The sequence below is a fragment of the Brassica napus genome, chromosome A3, assembly GCF_020379485.1.
Source record: "Brassica napus cultivar Da-Ae chromosome A3, Da-Ae, whole genome shotgun sequence".
Lineage (NCBI taxonomy): Eukaryota > Viridiplantae > Streptophyta > Magnoliopsida > Brassicales > Brassicaceae > Brassica > Brassica napus.
Window position 1 is genome coordinate 10542043 of NC_063436.1, and position 25721 is coordinate 10567763.

Genomic DNA, 25721 nt, shown 5'->3' on the forward strand with positions numbered 1-25721 from the left:
GTCTCATCCTTTGGTTTTTCTTCCCCTTGATTAACCAGAAGAAAATAAATCTATGTAAGAGATTCGGAGGAGGAATCAAGCAAGCACATGTCCTTGTGACCTCTTTTTAGTTTGCTTGATATAGTTCTCTTTATAAAACTATATATAGTTTTGTAAACCATATCAGTCGATTAATAATTTTTGTAGGAGAGATTACAAGCCTGCCTACGTCGTTGAAGTAATGATTACATGAGTTAGTAGCATACAATATTATCTATATATCCTAGTTGAGTAAATAAAAATGACTTACACGTTATACATATATGGATCATATTTAGTCATATATATCATCAATCTAACTCCTTTCTTTCACCATTTTAATTAATTATCTTGGTACTATAAATATGTTCAAGAAACCAATGGTATAATGAACGGATAATCCATGCCGAGAGGAAGAAGAAAGTAGAGTAAAGAGCAGACATTGAACTGGGAAATAAAATGTTGATGTGCGAGTCCATGTGATCTTTTTTTGTGTACTATCCTTTTCTCTTTATCTGTTTTGTCACCAGACCACTCACACATGTAGGACAGTTGCCATTCATTCTTTCAATTGTGTAAGTGTCGGATTTTTGGTCTGTACATTCTGGCAGATAGTGTTCTAGATCGGAATAATTTATGGAACATATTCCAGTGAACTCTTTCTCTAAAATACTGTTTCGGACAATAATTAATTAAACGATTTCTTTTATATGTTAAAACGATGAAATAGTGAAAAACAAGATTTAGTTTAAAATGTTTATTGAAATTTACGTCTAAACAAATTAGGGTTAAACTCAGAATGTACAGAATAATATTACATGATATGATTTACAAGTTTATATACTGAACAGTAAATTCTAATATATATTTGGATGGCTCGGTATGTTTTTTTTTTAAATGCTGATTTATTAGGATATTACAATTACGAAAAAGATTATATAGACGATTCGACAACCGATAGTACAATTTGATTTATGAGGATCTCCGTCTAATTGAATCACCAGAGCCGTGCTATGAAGATCCACGTCTGGCCGAATTTACTTGGATCATGTTGAAGATCTCTTGTAAGTCTTTCCTCCGTAGTCTGCATAATTGTTTAATAAATCGTTTTCTCCGAGAATTGAAACCTGCTGGTGTAGAAACGTTAATAAAAACGTTAATAAGATATGTTTGTAATTTAATACTGTGAGATATGTTTGATACTTATTGCTTTTGTAACAAACTTGGAATGTAAACCTACTGAAGCGAAATTATGATGTAAGATATACAAATCATTAATCTTGTTCTCTCTTTGTAGGTAGATAATTTGGATGTCTCAGTCTTTATAAATTAAGATTGTTATCTATTTGTAGATATATATGATATAGATTTACAGATCATCTCAAAAAAGATTAATGTAAACCTATGAAGTGGAATGTAGCTAATTTTCAACAGTCACATCACTTCATTACTAGTTTACTACTCGTCTTCTTGAACAAAATATATCCACTTAAAACCATATAATGCAAATATATATACATTGGTGATGTGAGGCCGCTAAACAATGACCAAAGTTATGTCTTTGTTCATCTTTGAATCTTTAGTATTCTATCAATTTTATTAAAAAAAATAGATTGCTGCTGAATTTTGTATACTTCTGATTTTATAAGTAACAAAACGTAACCATCCACGTGAAAATTCGAAATTGTTTATATTGAAATTACAGCCCACAATTTGAGAAATTGAGAAGCAAATATATTAAACTCATACGAAATCTTCCATGTTCCGTACATTGTTTTATACGCTATCACAAATCAGAACATGTCGCTCCAATTCTAATTTTAAATTTATTTTCTTGTCGCTGTCCGAAGGCAATCCTTGAAGCACCACATGAAAACTATGATTGAAATTGCTTAAAGAGTTCAAGAAACTATATATAATCAGCGTTTCCTGAAGTTAGTTAGCTGATCTAGAGCCGAGAGCACGACGCCTAAGCATCCATAATTTCATAACCTTGGAGATTCTTGATCATGTCCTGAAGATTCACTATGGGTTTCGATTCCTTTGGATCGGTTTTTAACCGAGTTCCCTATCAATATTTTTACGGTTCTAGGTGTGTAGATGTCGTTAACGTTACGTAGTTTAGATTCATCGTTTTCTTTTTACAGAGCTTCTGATGTGTATCAACATTTCAGATACTAAAAGTCTACAACGCCTTCTACGGTTGGAAAAATATTCAAAAAACCAGCATAACACACCGATTCAACCATGATAATTTTAGATTATGATTACGTACATTAGACTAGTAGAGAATTTATACATATGACCTCTTACAAATATCTTGTTTGTCTCTTACTTGCCTGGTACGTAAGCTGACATAAAACTCCATGACAACTTCAGGTACATACAAGTCAGAGTTCCAAATGATGATTATCCTTGAGAACCTGTACAACTCCCAGACCATCGAAGGTCCCAACAGTACTACCATCTGATCAACTACTCTTTTTTTGCCAGAATTAGATGGGTCATTAAGAAGACTAGATTACCCAAACTAAAAGGAGTAAGAATAGTTGTTTGAGAGATGAATTTTGATCTGAAACTTGAGTTTGGATAAGAAAAACATGTTCAGTAGCACGAGTAAGTAAAAAGAAAATGAGAACATAATTATGGTGAGATAATAACATATTGAGACTATGGTAGTTAGTAGAAGTTCAACCATCGAAGCACCAGTGGTCTAGTGGTAGAATAGTACCCTGCCACGGTACAGACCCGGGTTCGATTACCGGCTGGTGCAAATTTTTTGTTTTAGACTACATTTTTATTGAGTCATTTTGTAAACAGCCCAGTTGGACTTTACCGGCCCATTTTGCTTCTCAATCTGTAATCATTCCTTCGATCAAAGTCCCAAACTATTTGTTTACCCTGAGAATTAATATCTTGTGAACAATAAAACATATAGGTTAAAATGCTTGATTTCGAATTTTCCTATAATTTCTTTGACAACATTCTTGTCTTGATAGCTAATAACCATAATACATAATTTCATTTTAATGTTCAGGTGTTTGTTTCTAATTTTCGGGTTGATTAGTTACAAAAATGGCAATAGTAAAATTACCAATTAGGATGGTTCTTTTTTTGTGCGTGTTATGGTACTAGCTTCCGGTATGGTTTCTTTTATGACAGTGGTTTTCTTCTGTTAATTCATGGATCGACTTGGTAATTCTACACGATGGACTTGCGTATAGGTGAAGTTTTTTCTCTTTCATGTTTGTTAGTTTGATTATGGTTTTAAAGCTTCCGGAGTTGTCCGGGGTGATACGGCTTAATTCCTAATTTCTTTTAGTTAACTTAGTTTTGTTGATCAATCCATCTTTGTTTAGCATGTAGTGATTGTGTGTAATGAACTACCATTTACTTTTGGTGATTGATATCAATTTAAAGATGCCAAAAGAAAATTACCAACTCTAATCACATCCACGTTACTTATAAGAACACGAGAGTTCAGTGAAAGTCACATGCACACACTATATATCCTGACTGCACCACACGATCTATCACTCGTGTGCAAAATCCATGATTACAGTATATTAATTATTTTGGCATATAGAAAAATTGATTACATTCTGATTATCTCCTCAGGTTGAATCCTAGTCTGTACCAGCTAAACACGCACTCCTTGTAAACCAATATCCCTAAGCCACCTAAGCCGATCCAGCGCAATCAATCAAGTTTAAAGAGTTTAAGTTTTTTGTTTTGTCATAAAGGGAGTTCAATAGCTTATAATTACGTAATTAACAATTATACTACGTACATACATTCATGGCCTCCAAATATATATGCATGGTATTTAGCAAAAAAAAAAAGATATATATATATATATATGCATGGGATTGGCATTTGCCGGTACAACTTTACCGGCATTTACCGGTTTGCCCGGTCCCCCACGTCACGACAAACAGCAGCTGTTCCAATGCCCGGCGTTCGGCGGAAGAACTTATAAATTACTCAAAATAATAATTGATTAAGTTAGTTTTGCTTTGATGAAACTCCAACAAACATACGTATCTGTGCATAAAATAATACGAGAAAAAGTGATATAAGACCTAAGACTAACTCATTACCAAGAATATGGATACGAATGAAAAGAATGATAAGTTGGACTAATTTAAAACTAATTAATTGATTTTTATAATTATTTTTAATAAAATAAAACTCTAATGTTGCAGTCTCCATTGTTGATTGTCTCCTTATAGTCTAGCATGTGGCCCTCCATTGTCTACCATTCACACAATTTGGCTCACGCGATAATTGGACATAAATTGCATTCTTTTTCTTTATCAAATAAAATAAAATATCACATAATGATAATTGTGTAAGAAATTTTCTTATGATAAACAAGGCAATTCGTCTAATACATTTGCATATATAACCACACGATTGTGGTTGGGTGGTCAAAACGTTTCATAGATTTCCAAAAAATCCGAATTTAAATTCGTACCATACCAGATTTTCATATGCATGGTCATCGAAGCTTTCACATTCTCTCTGAAAAATGATTTACCATTTTTTTTGTACATTTACATATATGAGAAATTAAATAAAAATAATAAAATAGTTCTTAAGCATACAAAGGGTACATAATCAATGCAAACAACACGTAAAAACCTCAAATTATTGTCGATCGTGGTCTTCTTTACTATTGTGATGTTCAAGTCAAAAAAAAAGAAAGGCTACGGTGGCAGAAAATCGAAATTATGATTCAAATCATTACCAAAACGTAATTTGACACTGTAGCATATAGTTTCTTGTGAAATCAAATTTTAAGACTTTCTTAACTCCATTAATATTGTTAATTCATGATGTACTACACTTATAGTTTCATCACATATTACAATTTCTAAATGACATAAGTGTGGCTCAAACTCTAGTGATGGAGAACTATAGCATTTAATATAGAAAGCTAATACAATATGGTAGACCACAAAAACTAATTAATACATTATCATATTATGTGATTAATTGTTTATGATTGAGAGAACATATAAAATAAGTCGGCCCAAGAAAAAGCCTTTCTCACTCATCATCATAATTTCCCTTTATAAATCCACCCAAAGTCAAAGACACTAAACAATTCTCCATTTACTATTTCTTAGTTCGCTCGTGCACATCTCCAACGATCCCAATCCTAAAACCATCACTTATTCCAATCTTTTTCAACATCTCTTGAAAACACCAATCTTATAAAAGAAAAAAAAAAACAAGAGAATCCTTCTTTTTTGGCACAAATAACATAAAGATCATCACCTTTTTGTTTGTTTCGTCGATGGCAACTTCCGGTAACATTACAACGGCAGGGACAGGTTCACCGTGCGGCGCATGCAAGTTCCTGAGAAGGAAATGTTTATCAGATTGTATATTCGCACCTTACTTCTCATCCGAGCAGGGAGCAGAAAGATTCGCAGCTATTCATAAGGTGTTTGGAGCCAGCAACGTCTCTAAGCTCTTGCTTAAGGTCCCAATCCATGATCGATGTGAAGCTGTTGTCACCATCGCCTACGAAGCTCAGGCTCGTCTTCATGACCCTGTGTATGGCTGTGTCTCTCATATTTTCTCCCTCCAACAACAGGTAGATTAACTGAGCGGTCACTAGTAATCCATCAAAATTTTTTGGCACTGGATTTTATATGGTTGTTGATTAATAAGAGATTGTGTGCATGGAGTTAGATTTCCAATAAAATCTTGAGGAATTAGTAGTATCAACTAATTTTCCCATCAAAACGTTTGTTTTCACACTAGTTTCCTTAATGCTATATAAATTTCTTAAACATTTGAGACTATATTTCTTTAGTTTAGAGGAAACGTTACGGCAATTAGTAAGCTTTTTTCTAATAAATTCATGTCATGACTTTTTTCTTTCATGCATTCGGCATTTTCGATTCGCCAAAATCCAGAGTAAACAAAACTAACTATTTATGTTTCAAAAAGATAAATGTTTAAACGGTTCTTTGAAGTCTAACTTCGGCTCAGTTTTCCACTAAATTTATGTCATGACTTTTTTTCTTTCATGCATTTGGCATTTTCGATTCGCCAAAATCGAGAGTAAACAAAACTAACTATTTCTGTTTCAAAAAGATAAATGTTTAAACGTTTCTTTGAAGTCTAACTTCGGCTCAGTTTTCCAATAAATTCATGTCATGACTCTTTTCTTTCATGCATTTGGCATTTTCGATTCGCCAAAATCGAGAGTAAACAAAATTAACTATTTCATCTCGAAAAGATAAATATTTAAGCGTTTTTTTTTTTGAATTGTAAACTCGGTTCAATTATTTTATTAAAAAAATTGAGCCGAGTCTAGTTGTTTTAAAGATTTTGATATTTAAAAGCTTATACAAATAAGCATATCTCAGTATATATAATTCATTTATTATTTTTGGATACTGAACCAATATATATATATATATATATATGTAAATTACAAATAAATATGTTTAGAAATACCATTTAAATTTGCACAAAGATGCAAGCCAATATTTTACCTTTCTTTTGTTGGCAAGAAACAATAACTTTAATGAAATGAAATAGATTATATAAAAAGATACATATCCATAAAGAATGAGATTTTACTCATTCTTCTATATATATGTGTGTGAATTTTCAACATTTAAGTAGAATGAATCAATCTTGTCTAACAATTAGCGTTTGATTGATTTTTACATAGGTGGCTTACTTGCAAGCACAAGTCATGCAAATGAAGGCACATATCGCCGGCCACCAGACGTCAGCCGCCGAAGGTACTCACCAATTCACGACGTGGCAACAAACTAGTGGCTCACCGATCGATAGTGCGTACTCAACACCATATAACCATCACCATCATACTTACTACGGTCATATAAACCCTAATAATCCGGTCTCGCCACAGAGCTCGTTAGAAGAATCTTTCAGCATCACGAGCAGTGACGTCACAACTACAGCTAACGTGCGTGAGACTCATCAAACCGGAGGTGGCGTATACGGTCAGGGTGAGTTAGGGTTTCAGGAAGGATATCCTAACAAAAAGAGATCAGTGAGTTATTGTGATAGCGATTTAGGTGAGCTTCAGGCTTTGGCTCTTAGAATGATGAAGAATTAAGATAATAAGTTTTTTCTTTTGTTATTGCTAAAAATTAAGAGGAGTTGGTACTTTGGGAAAAAAGAATAAAAAAAAAATAGCTGGTAACTTATGTAGACAAATGAGATGGTTTTTGACAAGAAACAAAAGATGATAACAAAACATTGGATGTTCACATGCTATCATCAATAAAAGTGTCATGCCTGTTTGTTCTGCAATTAAAGTTAAGCAGTAACTAGCTTATATTCAATGACAGGTTTCAGCGAATTATCGTAATTGACTTAACAACTCATTTCATCCAAATTTATGCAAGAAAAAACTCATTTCATCGATATAGTGTTACATATCTTACATTATCATTCATTAAGGTAAATAATAATACGAAATTCACGCACGATGATTGCATGTCATAAGTTCTCGTAAACTTGTTTTCGGATTTTAAAGGTCAGTAGTAGAAATGCTTCTATGTACGCAGAAAATAAACTAGAAAAGATATATATATATATATATATATATATATATATATGGTGAACATATATATTTTCGTGTGAAGATAGAGCAGACTTTACACGTCTTTAACAAAGAAAGGTGTAAAATGTCAACATAAAAAACAAAGCAATCAATATTTAAGTTTACAAAAGGGTAAGTCCAGCGTGAACAATCGTAAACTATTTAAAACCTCAAGAAAGACATTTTCTTACATCTTTAATTATATTGATGGTCTGTGTATATGCTTGTCAACTAACGATTTATTTTTGGCTTCTCTAGGCTAAACAATATTACATGATAAACGTATAACAATATGAATAAAGTATAATTTCATAGAAAAACCAATATGAATTAAGTCTACTTTATTTTCGATATATAACTTTAATTTTATAAGGCATGAATAAATAAAGAAGGAATAAGACTGTTGATAAAACAAATCTCTTAAAAGATAAAACATTTGAAGAACATAGGAGGGATGGATTTTACCACAAAAAAAAACATAGGAGGGATGGATGTTATGATTGTCTGTCAGAGAAGCAAATCAGCGAAAATCATTTTTCTATATATTTATTAATATATAATGGACCACGCTTTCATATTACATTTAATAAACATGTTTACCTAACATTAACTAAGCATTGTCTAGTTAATTAGGCTAGCACCAATCCCCCATAAGTTGTAGCGGTCCTGTTAGACAAAGTGTCCCCTAAATTGTATGCCATCTTTTCAACCAAATTCAATTAATGATCTTTAATTAGTTTAGCTTTGCAAACTCTAAATAATCCCATCCCATGTTCGGAATCGCGCTAGGCGTGAGTCGGGCGGTCGGTCTGGGCCTAGCGAGTTGAAGAAAAATCGGAGATTAATCGCTGACTAATCGGGGATTAATTTTTAATGAATATTCAATTTTCTGATAAATTATAGATATGAATATGTGATTTCCATTTCTGGTAATGATATTATCTATGGCAAAGTGGTTTCTGAAGCTTAAATATAAGTGACAGTTCGCGAGTTCGATACCTGTCTCCGTTTTTTGCTATTTTTTTTTGTTTTTTCATTAATGGTATAGTTGTAAATTTAATCATCTTCTTCCCCAATATGTTTTAGGGTTTCGCAAACTTAATTGCAGAGCCGCCACAGCTTTGTTCCACCGATTTCATCAGTTTCTTTTGCGTTTTTCTTGATGTTTATACTTAATACTTATAGATTTAACATTTAGAACTCGATTATAAGCTCAAAACCTCAAAAACTTAATTTTTTTTTACGACTCCGAGTTATTGGCCGAACAAGACGAAATCGCCTCGCTCAACTTCCGCCTAGCGTTTCCCCGCCGCTTAATCGGGCGGTGCGGCCGCGTTTTAGAACCTGGATCCCATCTAATTCTAACCCCATCCTCCACTAAGAAGCTTCGGTTGTTGTCCAGTCCACACTTAAAGTCACTATAACTGTTTGAAAAGGGGTTTTTTTTGTGTTCTCGAGGTAACCTAATCAAGCATTTTAAACAAAGTTACTAATAAGAGTTAAAAATAAGTTTAATTAAGCACCTGATCAAATACTTCACGTAGACATTTTTTTAAAGATGAAAACTTCCACAGGTTAATTAGTTTGACAGTTACTAACAAGTAACAACGGGTTACGCGTATTATGAGTATTTATTTTTGTGTAACATTTGGCATGCTAACCGTATACTTAGTAAAATGTGTCACTTCATTAGTTAATTACTTTTATCATATCAAAATATATATTGGTTGCTTCGACATGTATAGTGACGACTAGAAAATGTGGACAGCTTAACAGCTTATCTTTTTTTTTTTTGAGAAAACGGTGTAATATCCTCTGTTTTTCAATGTAAGTCATTTTAGAGAAATTTTTTTGTTTCAAACTATATGTCGTTTTTGGTTTTCTATGTAACATTTATTAATAATTAATATTGTCTGATCAATGATAATATATCTTTTATTTTTTTATTGGTTGAATTGTGGTTAAGTAAATAATTAATGATATTTTTGTTTCGAAAATATAAAAAATTAATGATTTTCTTAATCTATGTGTATAGCTGTAAAACGACTTATATTAAAAAAACGGAGTATTACATTGAAGATTAACAGCTTAAGAAAAAATAGATTACTTTTGCATAAGTTAAGAACAATTAATATACTAGATCGTTCCTCTGGTTATTAAAATGCATTCTCGTTCATCTCAAGATATTTTAAAAGTATGATATGGATTAGGTGGTAAACATGGAAATGGTTTATAATTAAACACATTTCCAAACTAAATTTCTGATCAAAATTCATTATGGTTGCGACTTGTGAACAATGATTCGGCGAATTTTAGTTAAGCCGTTTATGGATGTGTATGATTATTAGATGATATCCGAACTCTTCGAGCCCATTACCAAACACCAAAGTTATTAACCCTTCCTAATATTATATAGAACCGATGAAAAGAGCATGGTCAAAGCATAATTTCACCACTTAGACATTCATCAAGAAACGTATATATGATTATTAATCATATTGAAACGAAGCATATATAAAACTCTGAAATACATTAAAAACAAAACCTATAAATGAAAAGAACTGATGATCGAAGATTAACTGGATGTAGAAAAGTTATTCTGATTATCAGGGATCATCTATCTATATTAGTATTATTTATAGAAACAATTACATTCAGGGTCAATTCATCATGATAGTGCGTTTATTTTAGTACAGACGACGTGTAAGCTGACAGAGAATAAACACGAACTGTTGTCAGCTTGTCAAATAGATTGAAAGTTGAAGCGGCAGGACTTAACGCACGTGGGCCCGTGTCTTAAGTACAATCAAATTGTTTGACCGTTGAAATAACACACGTGCGGCTTGTTTAACTCATTTGCTCGCGGGACTGACCTCACAGTTTTTTCCCAGGCCGTGTGAATATCGAATAAATTTGTTATACATCTATTGATTATTTGCATTAATTTACTAAACATATAAAATTTCTAAGAGAATCTAAATAATTATAAGAACATTAATAATAAATCAATTTTAGCCGTAATTTTAAATTTTACTTTTAGTTATCATAAAATCTGTTAAAAAAAAATCGAACCAAATTGTACAAAAAATTTAAATATTTTTTAGTTAGTGTATTAATTAATTTCGTAACTAATATTATAATATTACTATAAATTAAATTTAAGTAATTTTTATACAAAACAAAAGAAAATTATATGCTATTTGTTTTTATAAATTTTATAATTATGGTCTATATCTTTTCTATTAAAAGAGAAATATAATTTTACCTACTATTTTCTCCGTTTTACTATAGAAGATGTTTTAAATGGCTGTTTTATTTCATACTAGATGATATTTTCACATATCTAATTAACTTTAACTTTATCAAAAATTGTGTAACTAATTGTATTTTCATGATTTTTATAATTAAATAAATTAATTTAAATTATATATCAATAATTTTTTATTTAGAAAAGATATTTTTTAATATGTGGGCAGATGAAATAGAGGGATTATAAAATAATCATACTAGGTCTATGTAATCAATTACATCTATTTGATTATTTACATTAGACATATAAATTTTTTAAGAAGTCTAAATAATTATAAAAACATTAATAATAAATCAGTTTTAACCGTGAATTTAAATTTCACTTTTAGTCATCATAAAATCTGTTGAAAAAGATCTAACCAAATTTTACTAAATTTTTTAAATATTTTAGTTAATGTATTAATTAATAATATAATATTAGTATAAATTAATTTTAAATAAATTTTTATATAAAAATAAAATAAAATTATATGTTATTTTTTAATAAATTTCATAATTATGGTCTATATTATATTAAAATAGAAATAACAACAATTAAATATAAAAATTATATTAAATTGGTAAGTTAACATAATTAAAAATAATAATTTTATTTAAATAAATTAATAAAATATTATGCACCATTTAAAGAAATTAAAATATCATTTACTATTCATAAAAATTAAAATTCGTGAGTAATATATGTAATATTTTATATAAAAAAAATAAAATTGTTAATATATTTTATATCTACAATTATATATTATCTATTTGTTATTTTAAAAATCATAAAATTATATTATCAAAAATGATTATTCACAAAATATGATATAAAAATTATATATTTATAAGATAAAATTAACCGCATAGATTTACGGATCAAAATCTAGTTAATTATTAGGAAAAGTGAGACATTATACTTTTACGGGGCTTTTAAATTTCAATGTTAGTACAAGAATATCTTTTTATATTAATAATTTTACTTAGACACGAGATAAAGTCTGAAAATCAGCATTATTTTTTCTAATAAGGTGACCAGGCACAAGATCTTACAAGGTTTTTGATATATTTCCCGCTTATCTGAGGTAGGATATTCGATAGGGCAATTGTCAATAATAGCACCTTTTGAAGTTTATGTCTCAAAAATAGCAATAGAAGGAGAAAGTCACAAAAATGACATTCATTAAAGGATAAAATATCCCTAATACCCTTGGTTTAAAATTAAATAAACAAACAAAAATAAACAAAAATAAATAAAATAAAAATAAAAAAAATAAAAATAAATAATTTTTTTTATAGTTTCAGATTACATGTTTTCAGATTCGAACTTTTTATAAATTTTTTTAAAATTTTTTTTTTATTTTTTTTTTTTAATTTTCTTTTCATAATTTAAAAATACTTTTTGAAACTGTTTTTTAAATTTTTATTTTTTATTTTAGTATTTATTTTTTATAAAATTTTAAACCCTAATTCCAAAACCCCACCCCTTAACTCTAAACCCTAAAGTTTGGATTAATTAACCCAATGGGTATAAGTGTATATTTACCTCTTTAATGAAACCTATTTTTGTGACTTTGAGCCTTGAGTGCTAATTTAGGAACAAAAACTTGGTTTAGTGCTATTGTAGTCTTTTTCTCTATTCGATAACCAGTTTGCAATCAACTTTCATAAATAAACTGTCTTCATTACTTTCTTAACAGACTTGAGAACCCTCTTCCTACAACTAGATACATTAACTTTTGTATGATACAGTGGACAAAAGCAGTGCCGTGCGAAGGTTTTTAGAGGTCCGAGGCGAATTAAAAAAAAATTACATGATATTTTTTTTGAAAATATTTTTATTTAAATTTGAATTATATAAAATATTTTTTTTTTTGAAAAAACATATATATATAACACTAAATTTTTTTGATTTATTACCTAAACATTTTCTAAATTTTATGCACCAGACTTTTATAAACTAAAAACCAAACTATATATTCTTAACGTTTTGGATTGAAATGTTGGTCGCTATTAAAAAGCTAAATATTAGCGTTTAAATTAAAGACAATAATCTATATATTAAAAATATTATAAATTTTTAATCAAATTCTATAAATATATAAAATAAATTTAACTCATAATATATACAATGAAGATAAATGTGGATCAAATATTTGCAGATAATTTGAAGTAGAATTTTTATAGTTTTATCTAAAATATAGTAAAATTGATCACAAATTAGTTATTTTAAACAGAAGTCAAATTTAGAATCAAATAATAATAAAAATCAACTAAAAGAATACATTAACTACCATGTAAATTTTTTTTTTTATAATTAGAGGCCCTAAAAAATTTACAAAATTTGGAGGCTCTAGGCAAATGCCTTTTTCAATAGGCTGTAAGCACGGATCTGCACAAAGGCTGATTGATACAAAGTACAAACAATCATAAACGAACCACCAAAACCCACACACATCAGCGATCATTTTCAGTCAGGCTTCCAAAGAGTTATGGGCTTAATTGGACCTTTTCTTGGCCCACAGTACTTACATCTTTTGATATTTTAACCTTTCGGTGCTTGTAAAATAAAACACCTTTGCTGCCAAGAATTTTCCTCAAGGTTTTCTGTTTTGTCGACCAAACACTTGAACTCAAACATGTGTTGAAAAGTGATGAAACAATGAACATAGTAACAAGCTAATCCCAGATACATTACATGAACCTCCAAACTTTTATTTTTGACCTAAAACAATTTCGTCAAAAGACAAAAGCGTAGCATCAGCAGCAGATTTAGCCTTCTCCTTTTCTAGTTCAACTTTGAGATCTGACAAAGTCAGCTCAAGGTTCTTGATGCGTTCCTCCACTTCTTGGGCCCTAGATTTATCAGCATCTGCATTCTTTCTCTCCAAGTAAATCTCCTCAAACCTTGTCTTTAACCAATCCAGCTTGAATCCAGCTTCTGTTAGCTCATTCAACTGGCTCTCAGCGTCGCTTAGCTCAGTCTCAGAAAAGCTACGAAGAGGCTTGCGCAGTGTCTCGATGAGGCTGAGAAGAAGATTCATGTATGCTGCTTTCACACCTTTGTCCTTTGGTTTGAAATCAATAGCAATGTTTGGGTGTTTCTCGAAAATTTTGTGCACTGAATCAAACTGCCACCGAAAAAGTTATGTGATGTTAGTAGTTAATGAATGAACATCTCATATCGATAATTAAATAAATAATTGACTAGTATATAAAATTATGTCAAATTCAATAATAGGCAATTGGTTTTGAGTTGAAATCTCATGATAACATAAGTCAAATATTATTAATTTAACCACAACATCCAGTTATTCAAAAAGAAGCTTGTTAACATACCTGACTATAAAGAACGTCAAAACCCTTGAGAAATAACGTCTCCTTTCCAGTTATCTCTGCTTCATGAACAATGTCAACTACTTTTACGTCGACTTTAATGAACAGTTTGCTATTTTCCAAAAACTCTTCTTCTTTAAGCTTGCTAAGTGGCAATGTCTTATGACCCCAGGATGAGAACTGAGCGCAGAATAAGCATGACCTTTCTGCAAGACAAAAAAAATTAAAATATCAAGTCTTCTTCTCAAGCAGGTTCCGTATATGATGCATAATTTCTGTTCCTATATACTCAAAATATCGAAGATATTCTGGAAAATAGCCGTTATTTCTTCATGATCCACTTTTTTTTTTTATCTTTCATATACTCTATTGTTTACTCGAGAAGTTTCAATAAATGTTTGGTATCAGCTGAAAGGTCAAACATTCCCCCCCTAAAACTTTATTTTTTTGCAATAATATCAATTGTTCAAACCAAAATAAAAACACTCTCTTTGTTTAATAAAGTAAGATGTTATGCATAAAACCCAATAATTAAACAATTTGTTTTTTTTTTCTAAAAAAAGATAATAAAAACTGCAAAATATAATTGGTTAATTAATTTTCAATAATTTAATATAGAAATGCCAAAACATTTAACCTTTATAAAAATCAATTTTTTTTTTAAAAAAAACATCATATGTTATAAGAGGATGGAATATAAATAACATGGAAGATATGATCACTATTACCAGTTGCGCTATTGAGGACATTTCCGGATTGGTTCGAGTTCAAGAGAGTGAATCGAAAGTTAGCTTTCCTTTGCCATCCAGTTCGCAATGACTTAGGATTATAAACGCATAGGTACACACTCAAGTGATCATCAAATCTGGTTTCCGTGGGATGAACTAGAAGATACCTAAATAGATTAAAAACAAAGAGTAGAGGCTACATGATCTAATAAGATTACCAGTACTCATCCTCGCTAGTTTCATGTAAACATTGATTCTTCTCGCTTACCATTCACACCCTCCACATAAGAACTTTGGAGACTTTATCGAATATTTATTCAGGGAGAAGTTATCTATCTCGAACGTGTAACAAGTTTGCAACTGATCACCCTTATCTGTTCTAAAACGATTTCTTAATTAGCCAATGTTTCTATGAGTCGTGAGGGATAAAACAACCAAACAAAACTGAACTCAAAAGAAATCATGAGACACAACGACTTACCTGAGATACTCTTCTGCATTTGATTCCCCATATCTTATGATGAGGCTTCATCAAGCGGTAGAATAGGTTTTGAAAGAAAGTTAGAATAGTTTTTGAAAGAAAGTTGTAGTGCAAAGCGAAACCCTAATTAGGAGAGATTAACACCTAGTATTTATAAGCCCAAATCTACAAATTTCACATAATATAATACTGGATATATTTCCTTATAATTTAGTTACAAGATTTAAAAAAAAAATAATCTTGTAACTAAATACAAAACAATCAACTGTATTAAATTTTCAATTTGAAAAAGTTCAATTATAAGATGGGATTTTGTAAGATCTTTTTTTTACATGAAATCACCAAATCTGAATATAGAACCAATAAAACAAAGCTTTCTGTGAATTGATCAAATATATTAATCAATTTTAAAAGTTAAAGTTCTCATAACTCTCAAGCAAATATATTCATCAATTTCTACGTACAGTAGTCAATTTCGAAATAACTAAAGAGACTAATATGTTTATGTTTTTTGGTCGAAAAAAAACTTAATATGTTTATGTGGCAGAACCACCATCATATTACCCAAGCGTAAGCACCTCATTTGGTTGTTGACTGATCAAACAAGGAGTTACATAGTGATGAGAACACGGCGAAGAATAATAAAAGAAAACTATCAATCAAACTTGTTTGAGAGACAAAGGATGACAAAAACTAAAACAATAAATTTAGACACTCACCAAACCTTTCACTAGAAAACACATTATTGTCCTGAGAAGCAAGCCAAAAAGAATTTCTTTATCAAAACGTCTATGCACTCAAAGGGAGAAACTCTTGGAGCAGGAGCAGGAGCAGCAGTAGCCGATTCGATCTTCTCCTTATCCAGTTCAACTTTGAGATGAGAAGATGGTTCCTTCCTCTTCAAGGAAACTTCCTCAAGCTTTGACTTCAACCAATCCAGCTTAAAGCCAGCATCAGTTAGCTCGCTCAACTCGCTGTCAGCGTTGCTTAGCTCAGTCTCCGACAAGCTCTGAGGAGGCTTGGCTAGTGTCTGGACTAGACCGAGAAGAATATTCATGTATGCTGTCTTCACCTCTCTGATATCTGATCTAATATCTACCGCAACGTCTGGGTGCTTCACAAACATGTTGTGCATTGAAACAACCTGCCAGTGATACACAGAAATGCTAACTAGATCCAAAGTTCAGAATGTATCTTGAAGTGGATATACATATGAAAACAAAAAGAAGAGACCCAAAAATCCATAATATAGCTGGTTCATTGACTTACCTGACTATTAAGAACATGGAAACCGTGAACAACAACAATTTCATTCTCAGTTGATTTTCCTTCGTGAGCAACTTTAGTTACTTTAATGTTGACTTCAATGGTTAGTTTGTTGTTCTCCAAAAACCCATCTTCTTGAAGCTTGGTAAGAGGCAAAATTTTGGAATAACCCCAGCTTGGAGCCTCAGCACAGAACAATCTGCTTTTTTCTGTATGTACATAAAAAAGAGGATATTTCAACTTTTCTTTCATCACATAAGACATGATCTATAATCAATCACAATTAACACTGCTTATAAGACCATGTTCAACATATTTTGCTATTTTTTTTTTCTCTAAAATAAAATAATTTTACTATATATAGAGGAAAATAAATGTGTTTGAAGTGCTCTAACTTATAAGTCATAAAATTCAAGAAAAGAAAAAAACTGAAGATATGATCATATCATTATTTTACCAACTGTTCTATGTAGCTCTTTGCCAGATTGATTCAACACAACAAAACTAAAACTAGCTTGTCTCTTCCATCCAGGTAGCAGTTTTCGAAAATTCACAACGTTCAGGAATAGAGACAAGTGATCATCCACAATTTTTCCCTTGGGATAAACACAAAGATACCTAACAGAAAGAAAAAAACTTTTTATTATCAGCTCAAACATCTATCTAGACGTTTCGTATAAGAAAGCTAAAGATCTTTATTATTCTCGTTTTATACCATTCGCAGCCGCCGCTTGAGAAACGATCTGACTTCATCACACTTTTATTTTCGGAAAAGTTGTTTATCTCCCAACGGAAAGCCTTCTCCATCTGTTCAAAAATGCTCTGTCGATTTTAGGGTTTAGTGCTTCCAAGTGTTTATAGTTTCTAGGTCAAACGAAACCTCACACTAAATATATGCAAAACCTATAAAATATTAAAATATATAATATATAATATATATATATATATATATTTTTTATGACTTGTAGTGTTTATCGATTTATGGTATATATATACCTTCAGGAATATTCCAGAAATATTTCATAAAAATCGGGATAAAATTATCAAAGAAGTTAAATATTTTGTATGTCCTTATTTTTCGATTTCTTCCTCATCAAGGAGATCTTTTGTATATTGTTCAAGCTACGATTATATGCTAAATTAGCGAGACTTAAATATGTATGATCGATTACTATTCATAATAAAATAATCAACTCTTTAATATGGAACACTCTTTTAGTCTCCAACCAACAAACCAAACAAGAAAAGATTCCAATTCGAAACTAAATTGAGCAACAATAATGTCTCCAATTTATAAGAAGTCTAAAGTATGTCATGTTTCAAAGCTTTGAAAGTAAACCACTCTGAAGAGGCTTCGGTGCTACAACCTCTTTGACCTCACTGTCCTTAGTATCCAATTCGCATGCAGGATTCGGTGGAACGTCTACGGCCGGTGAGCAGTTGAAAAATCCATGTGGCTGTCAAAACCCAAAAACATTATACTTGACTTCTTTTCTTTTAAGATTTTGATTGTAAGTTACGCGCGTACAGAAAGAAAGAATTTGATTTACCATTAGTGTGAAACCAATATGTTCCACGGGCATAACCGGCCAATCTTCAAGTCTAGGAACATGTATGATCCCAAACACATACCTGTGAAAACCAAAATTCTCACATTGAAATCTTGGTAACTAGAAGTGGTTTTTATATGTGACAAGGACACATACCAGAGAACGACATCAGATTCTTCCAGGGAGCGATTCTGTTTCACCCATGTAGCGAGACCTTCACCAGCACGTGGGTTTTGGTTTGGGAACTCTCCTCCTGGAAACTTCTCGTCAGGTGCATAACGGGTAACCCACAGATTATGCTTCAGGAATGCTGCTCTTCTTAGAAACTTGGCCTCTGGTCGAGCTAGTGGCAAACAGTTTGAGCCCGGAACAAGTTTGTATCCCGTTAACTGACCCGTCCTGTTTACTGTCCTTGTGTTCCTTACCTGACAAAACATATTACAGTAGTGAGTATTTTGATGCGAGATCGTGTAAGGTACAGATTGCTTACAATCCAATGGCGAGCACTAAAAGGGTCGCAGTCACGCGTCGCCTCTGCCTCAGATCTAAGTAACTTCTCTTCTGCGTAAAAAGCATTGTTGTGGATATTGTTCTCACCGGGCTCGTCAACTTTGACATTTACCTCGACTACCTACAGAAAAAAATTACACTACTCAATAAAATCACCTACCTGACCATATGTATCTAAGAATTTTTCAAGCACTAGAGACTTCTCTACAAGATATGCATGTGTTCAGCAAGAAGAACGGGATTTACCTGGTTATAAGCTTCACCAGGTTTACAGTCAACGGACATATCCATGCGAGCGATAAAGAAATGTTGATGGACTGGTGCATACAACCCCGGAGCAATAGTAGTACCGTACTTTCGAGTTTCTCCTGGCTGCAGCGCTCCTAGACTGAGGATACCAGTAAGTTTTACTTCAGCTTCGATTTTTCCATCCTGCAGTAAGACAAAAAATGATATTAGTCTCCAAATATCTAGAAAGATGAAACAACATACATATCATCAAACAAATGAAACTCAGGTGGACACTTCAGCACTGCCAATCAATGTCCCCAACTAAGCAGAGTGTTAAGGGGCTTAAAGCCTTAAACAATTGTGAGCTCCCAAACTCAAGATTTATTCTCATCCAGGGACATATAATTGTCTTCTCTTCAGAAATTAGATCCAAAGATGACTAATCACGTTTCCCACTAACCTGGTAGAAGTGCCAGTAAAATCCATACTCGTAGTTAGCCACAGTACAAAAGAAAGAGACAGTTAGCCTCCTAGATCTTCGCACTTCAGCCAATCCTGTTCTCCAGTCCTGATGTTTCCACAAAATCCCATGGTCTTCTTCATGCAAGCATACGCAGTTCTCAATTGTTTCAACTCCTCCAGTGAAATTTGTGAAATGGGCGTCAAAGTACTTGATAGATCCCAGACAGTCACACCCCTACAAAACGTAATTGTTAAACGCAAACCGTGATCCGGTTATGTAATGAGAACACATAAATTGACTTCAAACCTTCTTGAGCGAATGTGCGTTTTTTCCAAGACCATCCTCCCCTGCATCAAAAGCATTCTTCCTGTAATGTGGCTCATTCGGATCACCATAAGGCACAACCATCTCCACAAAACTTAGCCTGTGTGCAACAGGCCTTCGACCTCGACTGCCATCAACATATGCTACCGAATGTATGACTAAACCTTCCCTTGGAGTGAACCCAATACGAAAGTTCCACTGTAAACAAAAAGTTGAGCAATTTTTTTGAAATTATCTTAAGCATTAACATCTGGTTTCAATTAGGATATTGCTGGCTAATTACCTTCTGCCACTCGACAAAGTAACCCCTTACGCGGAAACTTGGACCTTCAGGCTGAATAATCTCGAGAGGCTTAACATCACTTCTATCAACACCCCCTCTGCTCTCACCTGGTGTATAATTCCTCAAAGGGTCAGGTGGGGGAAGTGGCACAAACTTACGGTCTTCAAACTCGATCACCACCATGTTTTGCATGTCCACAAGAACATAAATTCCCTCAACTGGACGAGCATAGCCATTTTCCATTGGGCAGTCACTATCTGTTCGACAGTATATGAGGGGCTTCGCAAGCCTACGACTAGGAGCGTCAGCTTCGCTATGATAACCCACACACCTGCACAATATGTTCAGAGGCAGGTTCAGGAAAAAATAAACCTTAATTTACAACTTTCAGCAGCTAACAAGATGTTATAAACATACCAGGGATCAACCATCACAAGATCCATGTCATCGATACCTCTCCTCTTCATAGCCTCAATGAATGGAGGGAAGTCTTTGACAATCGCTTCACATTCCGCATATTCTTCCGCGTCCTAAAATCACAATACTCTAGACTGAGAAACTCGAGAACAAGAACAGATTAAATTTTTCCTATGACATACCATCGGTGGCTGGACATCAGGTATCACTTGCGAGGAAACCACTCTCCCCCTGTGATGCCCGCCCCGAGTGACAGCATGAACCGAAGACAACTCCACGATCCACACACTTGTCTCATTAGAAGTCTTGTTGTACACAACAAGTCTCGCCCGCCTTGGAGGGAGCTTCATAGGGATCACAGGACCAGACTTATTTCTTGGAAGCAGTGACGGCTGGAAAGGAGGGAAGAAGTAAGCATCAGCCAGCGCCACAACATGTTTCTCTGGCTCCACTGACGCCACCTCGATGAAACGCATACTATCCCTAACCTCAGGGTTAGCACCAGCGGCGCGAACAGTGGCCACAGCAACTGATATCTCTGCAGCAGATAGAGGATCCAACGGGTGCTTTGTTTCCGACCTTGGCGTTACAGAGATTCCTGCATTGGTGTGATCTCAATTTAGCTATCATCAACAAGAACGAACTCCAGTAATTCAAACAAATCACAATCCAAGATCAGATAATCAATCAATCTCAAGGCAGATCGTTAATCAGTCTATAGGAGAGGTAGAGATTTGGTATACCTTTGTTCGCAGGTTTCTTGGCCGTGTCAGGGATGGAATCGACAGGACGGAGTACGGACTCCACGGCGGAGAGGAGTTTCGGAGGAGGCGGAGCAGAGGCTCCGTGGTGAGCACATGGCGTCGTCTTTTGCGAAGCTGAGGCCATTGAATAGGGTTAACGAGTTCTCCAAATCCACCAAAGTAAGTCTCAGCACAATCTACTGACATACAGCAAAACCTCTTACTCTCTCTCTCTATCGGTGGATTCCTCTCGCCGGATCTGAGTTTCTCTGAGGCAACTGTGATCGCACCTTTTTCCCGTGGTGGGAGGAAGAGAGAGTGATTCAATTTGCTTTATACAGTCCAAGCAGAAGCTGCCAAAGCCTACTTGTGGGCTCTACCTTTCTTTTATCAAGTGTGTATATATACACACAGTATTTATAAAGGGAAAGCATATATATTATAAACTTTATTATAATAACAAAATACAGGTTGGATAGTGACGTGGATGCACTACGGTTCATGAGATTCCTAAATTGACTAAAAGCCTACAAATTTCTTTCAAACAATATGCTTACAAATTTATGTTTTCATTGGCAAAATTATTAAAAATTAACAAAATGCTTAAATTAAAGAATTGATTCCTACATTTTATACCACAATTGGTTTGGATAATATATATACTGTATGTAATACTTTAAAATAGATCATCCTCCACATATATATAGGCATTATAGCTTCATATTAATACATATAAATTACATTAATAATGATAGATTTTGTTATGATATATGACCAAAAAATTGTTGTTTAAACTAAAATGTTTTAGATCTAGTAATTTAACTAAAATTAATTAAATTAATTAACAAAACACGATATTAAAATATTATAGAAAACATGGCTGTATACACCTTTAGATATTGGTTGGTGCTGATCTCAGCCTAGAAAGAAACATATATCAATATTTTAATAGCCTAGAAAGAAACATATGACTATATAGCTTAATAGAGTTGTACATAAGTTTTGTGGATTTTATACCGAAATTATGTCCTAAGCGAATATTTTGTTTCTCTCTTACCAAACTACCGTATATCATTCTTTGTAGGAAAACGCACCATAATTTCTTATATAGAAAAAGAGAATCATTTGTAATTAACATGTTCGCACTATATTTATCACGTAGTAGCCTCACATTAATTTCAATTTGATTATGCTAACGTGTCAGTTTTATAGTCATAAATCATCTAACAATTAATGTGTTCACAATACTAAATTTTTGACTCCACCGTAAACAATTTAATGTGTTCACACTAATTGTTTTTGACCAACTCATTTTTAGTTATTGCATTTTTAACATTTGTATTAATGAACCGAATTTATCTCTGTACACTACTTAATAACATCATTTTGAAAGAAAAAAATTACAAAATCATTAAGATTCACATTTAGAAATTAAAAGTTTCGTACCTTGCCGAACTTTGCCATAGTTGAGACTTCTGTACACGAAAACAATAAATATTTATGATTAGTTATGAGTTAAGAAAACTGAGGTAAAAAAAAACACAACACATAAAGTCTTATCTTTAATTTAATCAAATATTGTTTTTCTTTAAGAAGTTTTCTTTTCAAACCAAAAATTAGAAACATAATTAGATTGCTAGAATATGAAGGAAAATAAAATCATATAAATATTTTTAAATATATTTTAATGATAATAACATTTTAAATTGATTAATTTTGAAAAAAATACATTTTATAGAGATCTTAAAAAAGATTTTGTTAGAACGAAATATCCATTTCTATTTCAGATAAAAAAGAAACAATCTTATCCAACTTTGTGTATTTTAAGCAATTTTTCAAATTGGATTTTTAGTACAAAATTAGTTTGCATGTACAATATATTATAGTTTCTTTTTCAAAAATATTTTGTTGTTGTTTATAACAATATCTCAAAATATTTTTTCTCTATTGTGTTGGTCCAGCTTAGTTTAACTTTCATATACATTTCGAATTTAGAAATAAAATTAAATCTATGTAAAATAGTATTGTTAATAATTTTCTCAAAAACATTTTGTTACAGAAATAATTTTTTTAAAAAAAATTATAGTAATAACATTATAAGCCACATAAATAATGGCATTATAGAATTATATAATATATATAAACTACATTAATTTTAGTGGTAGATTTTGTTATGATGACAACTAATATATTGTTATTTAAACTAAAATATTTTATTTTAAAAAGAAAAAATATGCACGGATGTACGGATCAAGATGATTTCGTAATCTAATTAAAATTAATTAAATTAACAATACACGATATTAAAATATTATAGAAAACATGGCTGTGTACACCTTTAGATATTGGTTGGTGCTGATCTCAACCTAGAAAGAAACATATATCAATATTTTCTTGTATGATGACTAATTGACTATATAGCTTAATACAGTTGTACATAAGTTTTCTGGATTTTATACCAAAATTTTGTCCTAAGCGAATATTTTGTTTCTCTCTTACCAAACTTACTGTATATCATTCTTTGTTGGAAAACGCATTAGTAACGTTAGCATGTATATGGCCATAATTTATAAAGAAATTCTTTAGGACAATTCTTTTTAAGTTTTTATTACAAAAATATCACTCAATGAAGAAAGTGACTAAAATAAGTTTTATTAAAGAGTAATTTTTTTTAAAGTTAAGGATTAATTAATCTAAACTTAGGGTTTAAAGTTTAGTGGTGAAAATTTGGAGACCAGGTTTCAAATTAAAAAAAAATATTAAAATTTTCAAAATAAAAAAGAACTATTTTAATCATTTTAAAAAAAAAAATTATTTTTATGAGAAAAACTTTAAAAAAACTATTTAAGAGAATTGTCCTAATTTATATTATAGAAAAACTTTTTGAAAAAACAAAATTTAGACAATTTCTCGATTTGTGTGTGTCATCTTTGTGCATGGACCATACTAATCTTCTATGTATCATTCTGATTTTATCTGATCGGACATATTACACGAAACTATTAAGAAACTTACAAGACTTACGGAGGAAAGTGTTATTATATGAATTCAAACCGAATAAAACATAGTTAATTTTTAAAAAATAAATGTGAAACTTAAAGTATAGCGTATGACAGAGAAATTCAAACTTACATAAATGTATTCAAAATGTACTTGCAATATTAATTTCTAATATAAAAATAGACCGTGGACTGGACCGCACAATCTATGCATGCAGCTCATACCAGCAAAACACACACTCTCTAGTCTCTACGACTATTCGAGTTTGCGAGGCTCACAATTTTTCGAATATTCTATATGATAAATCTTAATCCGTCCATGGCACAGATATATCCAAGCTCCCATTATCCTTATCTACACTTCAGTTTCTACACATTTTATATATGTTATCTTCTTCAATGTGATTAATGTTATTTACTCATTAATTAGGTTAACTTTTTTTTTGGTGAAAGGGTTTCTTATTAGGTTACTGGACTACTTCTGGTTGTCTTCTTTGGGTTTGTTGAGTTTCTTCTCTAACCTTTATTAATGGTGTTCTTTAAAAGCTACATGTTTAGCATTCCAATAGATGTCCACCTAACTTTTATAGTAAGTTGTTTTGCTAATCGATATGTAATGTCTAGAAAAGGTCTATGAGAGCAAAAACAACACTAAATAAAGTTAGAACAAGTTATTGATAGATCTGATCATATGTTGATGATATAGCATCGAAAATGACCTGAACCGGGCCCGTTTTGATATGTCAAGAGATGGATGATCTCTATTTGAATACTTCATGATCCTCACTGCCATGTGTTTCTTCCGGTTATCATGGGGAACTGTCCACGATTGGAGAGTTAGCTTTCATGAGCATTTCTACCGAATATCAGGCAAACATCATGTGGCAACTATATATGTAGCGTCCTTAGTGAAAATAGGAGGTAATGACCGGAACTCGGTTAAGAGTGTCGGAGAAAATACAGATCGGAGAGACTAAGTACTTGAGTGAAAACCCTAAGTCTTGCCGTCAGTCGGTCTATTTGTCTTTTGATTCCCCGTTCTCCTTCCCTATGTTCTCTCTTTATAGCTTCAACTCCATCTCTCCCATTTTCTCTAGGTAGGTCTAACCTAAAGGCCGGGCTCGATGGGCAACATTCAAAAATAAAAATTTATGTTGACATATACAGTTAGCAAAAAGTATATTAATATCTTCTGTAATATATAACATTTCATTGTGAAACAAAATAGTTTACTAGATGAAAACTAATTTTATATCAAAAACATAATTTATTAAAACTGTGTAAATATAACTATTTATACTAACTAATATAGAGTGATTGCCAATTTATAAAGTTACATAATAATCCAGAAAATATAATGCCAAATACACCAGTTCGAAAATTATGTAATGCAAATTCGAAAAAAAAATTGGAGAGAAAACAACTACAACAGAATATAGATAGAACATATGAAGAAAATAAAATACAGTTAGTAAAGATGTTGC

The 25721-nt window shown here is 31.9% G+C and overlaps 3 protein-coding genes and 1 non-coding gene across 4 annotated transcripts; 1 reads left to right on the forward strand and 3 right to left on the reverse strand.

Annotated features, from left to right (window-relative positions):
- Positions 1-3918: 3918 nt before the first annotated feature.
- Positions 3919-7230, forward strand: LOC106428146 (LOB domain-containing protein 16-like). The gene is made up of 2 exons (XM_013868892.3): positions 3919-5623; positions 6716-7230. The coding sequence occupies exons 1-2, from the start codon at positions 5321-5323 to the stop codon at positions 7127-7129; spliced, it is 717 nt and encodes a 238-aa protein (XP_013724346.1). The 5' UTR covers positions 3919-5320; the 3' UTR covers positions 7130-7230.
- Positions 7231-12461: 5231 nt separating this feature from the next.
- LOC106428125 lies at positions 12462-17741 on the reverse strand. The gene is made up of 9 exons (XM_048776969.1): positions 17433-17741; positions 17175-17335; positions 16721-16926; positions 16197-16595; positions 15452-15574; positions 15239-15363; positions 14971-15137; positions 14246-14448; positions 12462-14037 (listed from the first exon to the last, which is right to left on the reverse strand). The coding sequence occupies exons 1-9, from the start codon at positions 17522-17524 to the stop codon at positions 13621-13623; spliced, it is 1893 nt and encodes a 630-aa protein (XP_048632926.1). The 5' UTR covers positions 17525-17741; the 3' UTR covers positions 12462-13620.
- A 150-nt stretch (positions 17742-17891) lies between these two features.
- Positions 17892-21591, reverse strand: LOC106428169 (copper methylamine oxidase-like). The gene is made up of 11 exons (XM_013868918.3): positions 21239-21591; positions 20678-21093; positions 20496-20608; positions 20079-20409; positions 19778-19993; positions 19469-19705; positions 19024-19209; positions 18758-18898; positions 18424-18692; positions 18268-18349; positions 17892-18174 (listed from the first exon to the last, which is right to left on the reverse strand). Exons 1-11 carry the CDS (start codon positions 21381-21383, stop codon positions 18037-18039), a joined length of 2274 nt encoding a protein of 757 aa, XP_013724372.1. The 5' UTR covers positions 21384-21591; the 3' UTR covers positions 17892-18036.
- Positions 21592-24130: 2539 nt separating this feature from the next.
- Positions 24131-24234, reverse strand: LOC125607689. Its single transcript, XR_007338762.1, has one exon. It is a non-coding gene; the product is annotated as a U6 spliceosomal RNA (small nuclear RNA).
- Positions 24235-25721: the final 1487 nt, after the last annotated feature.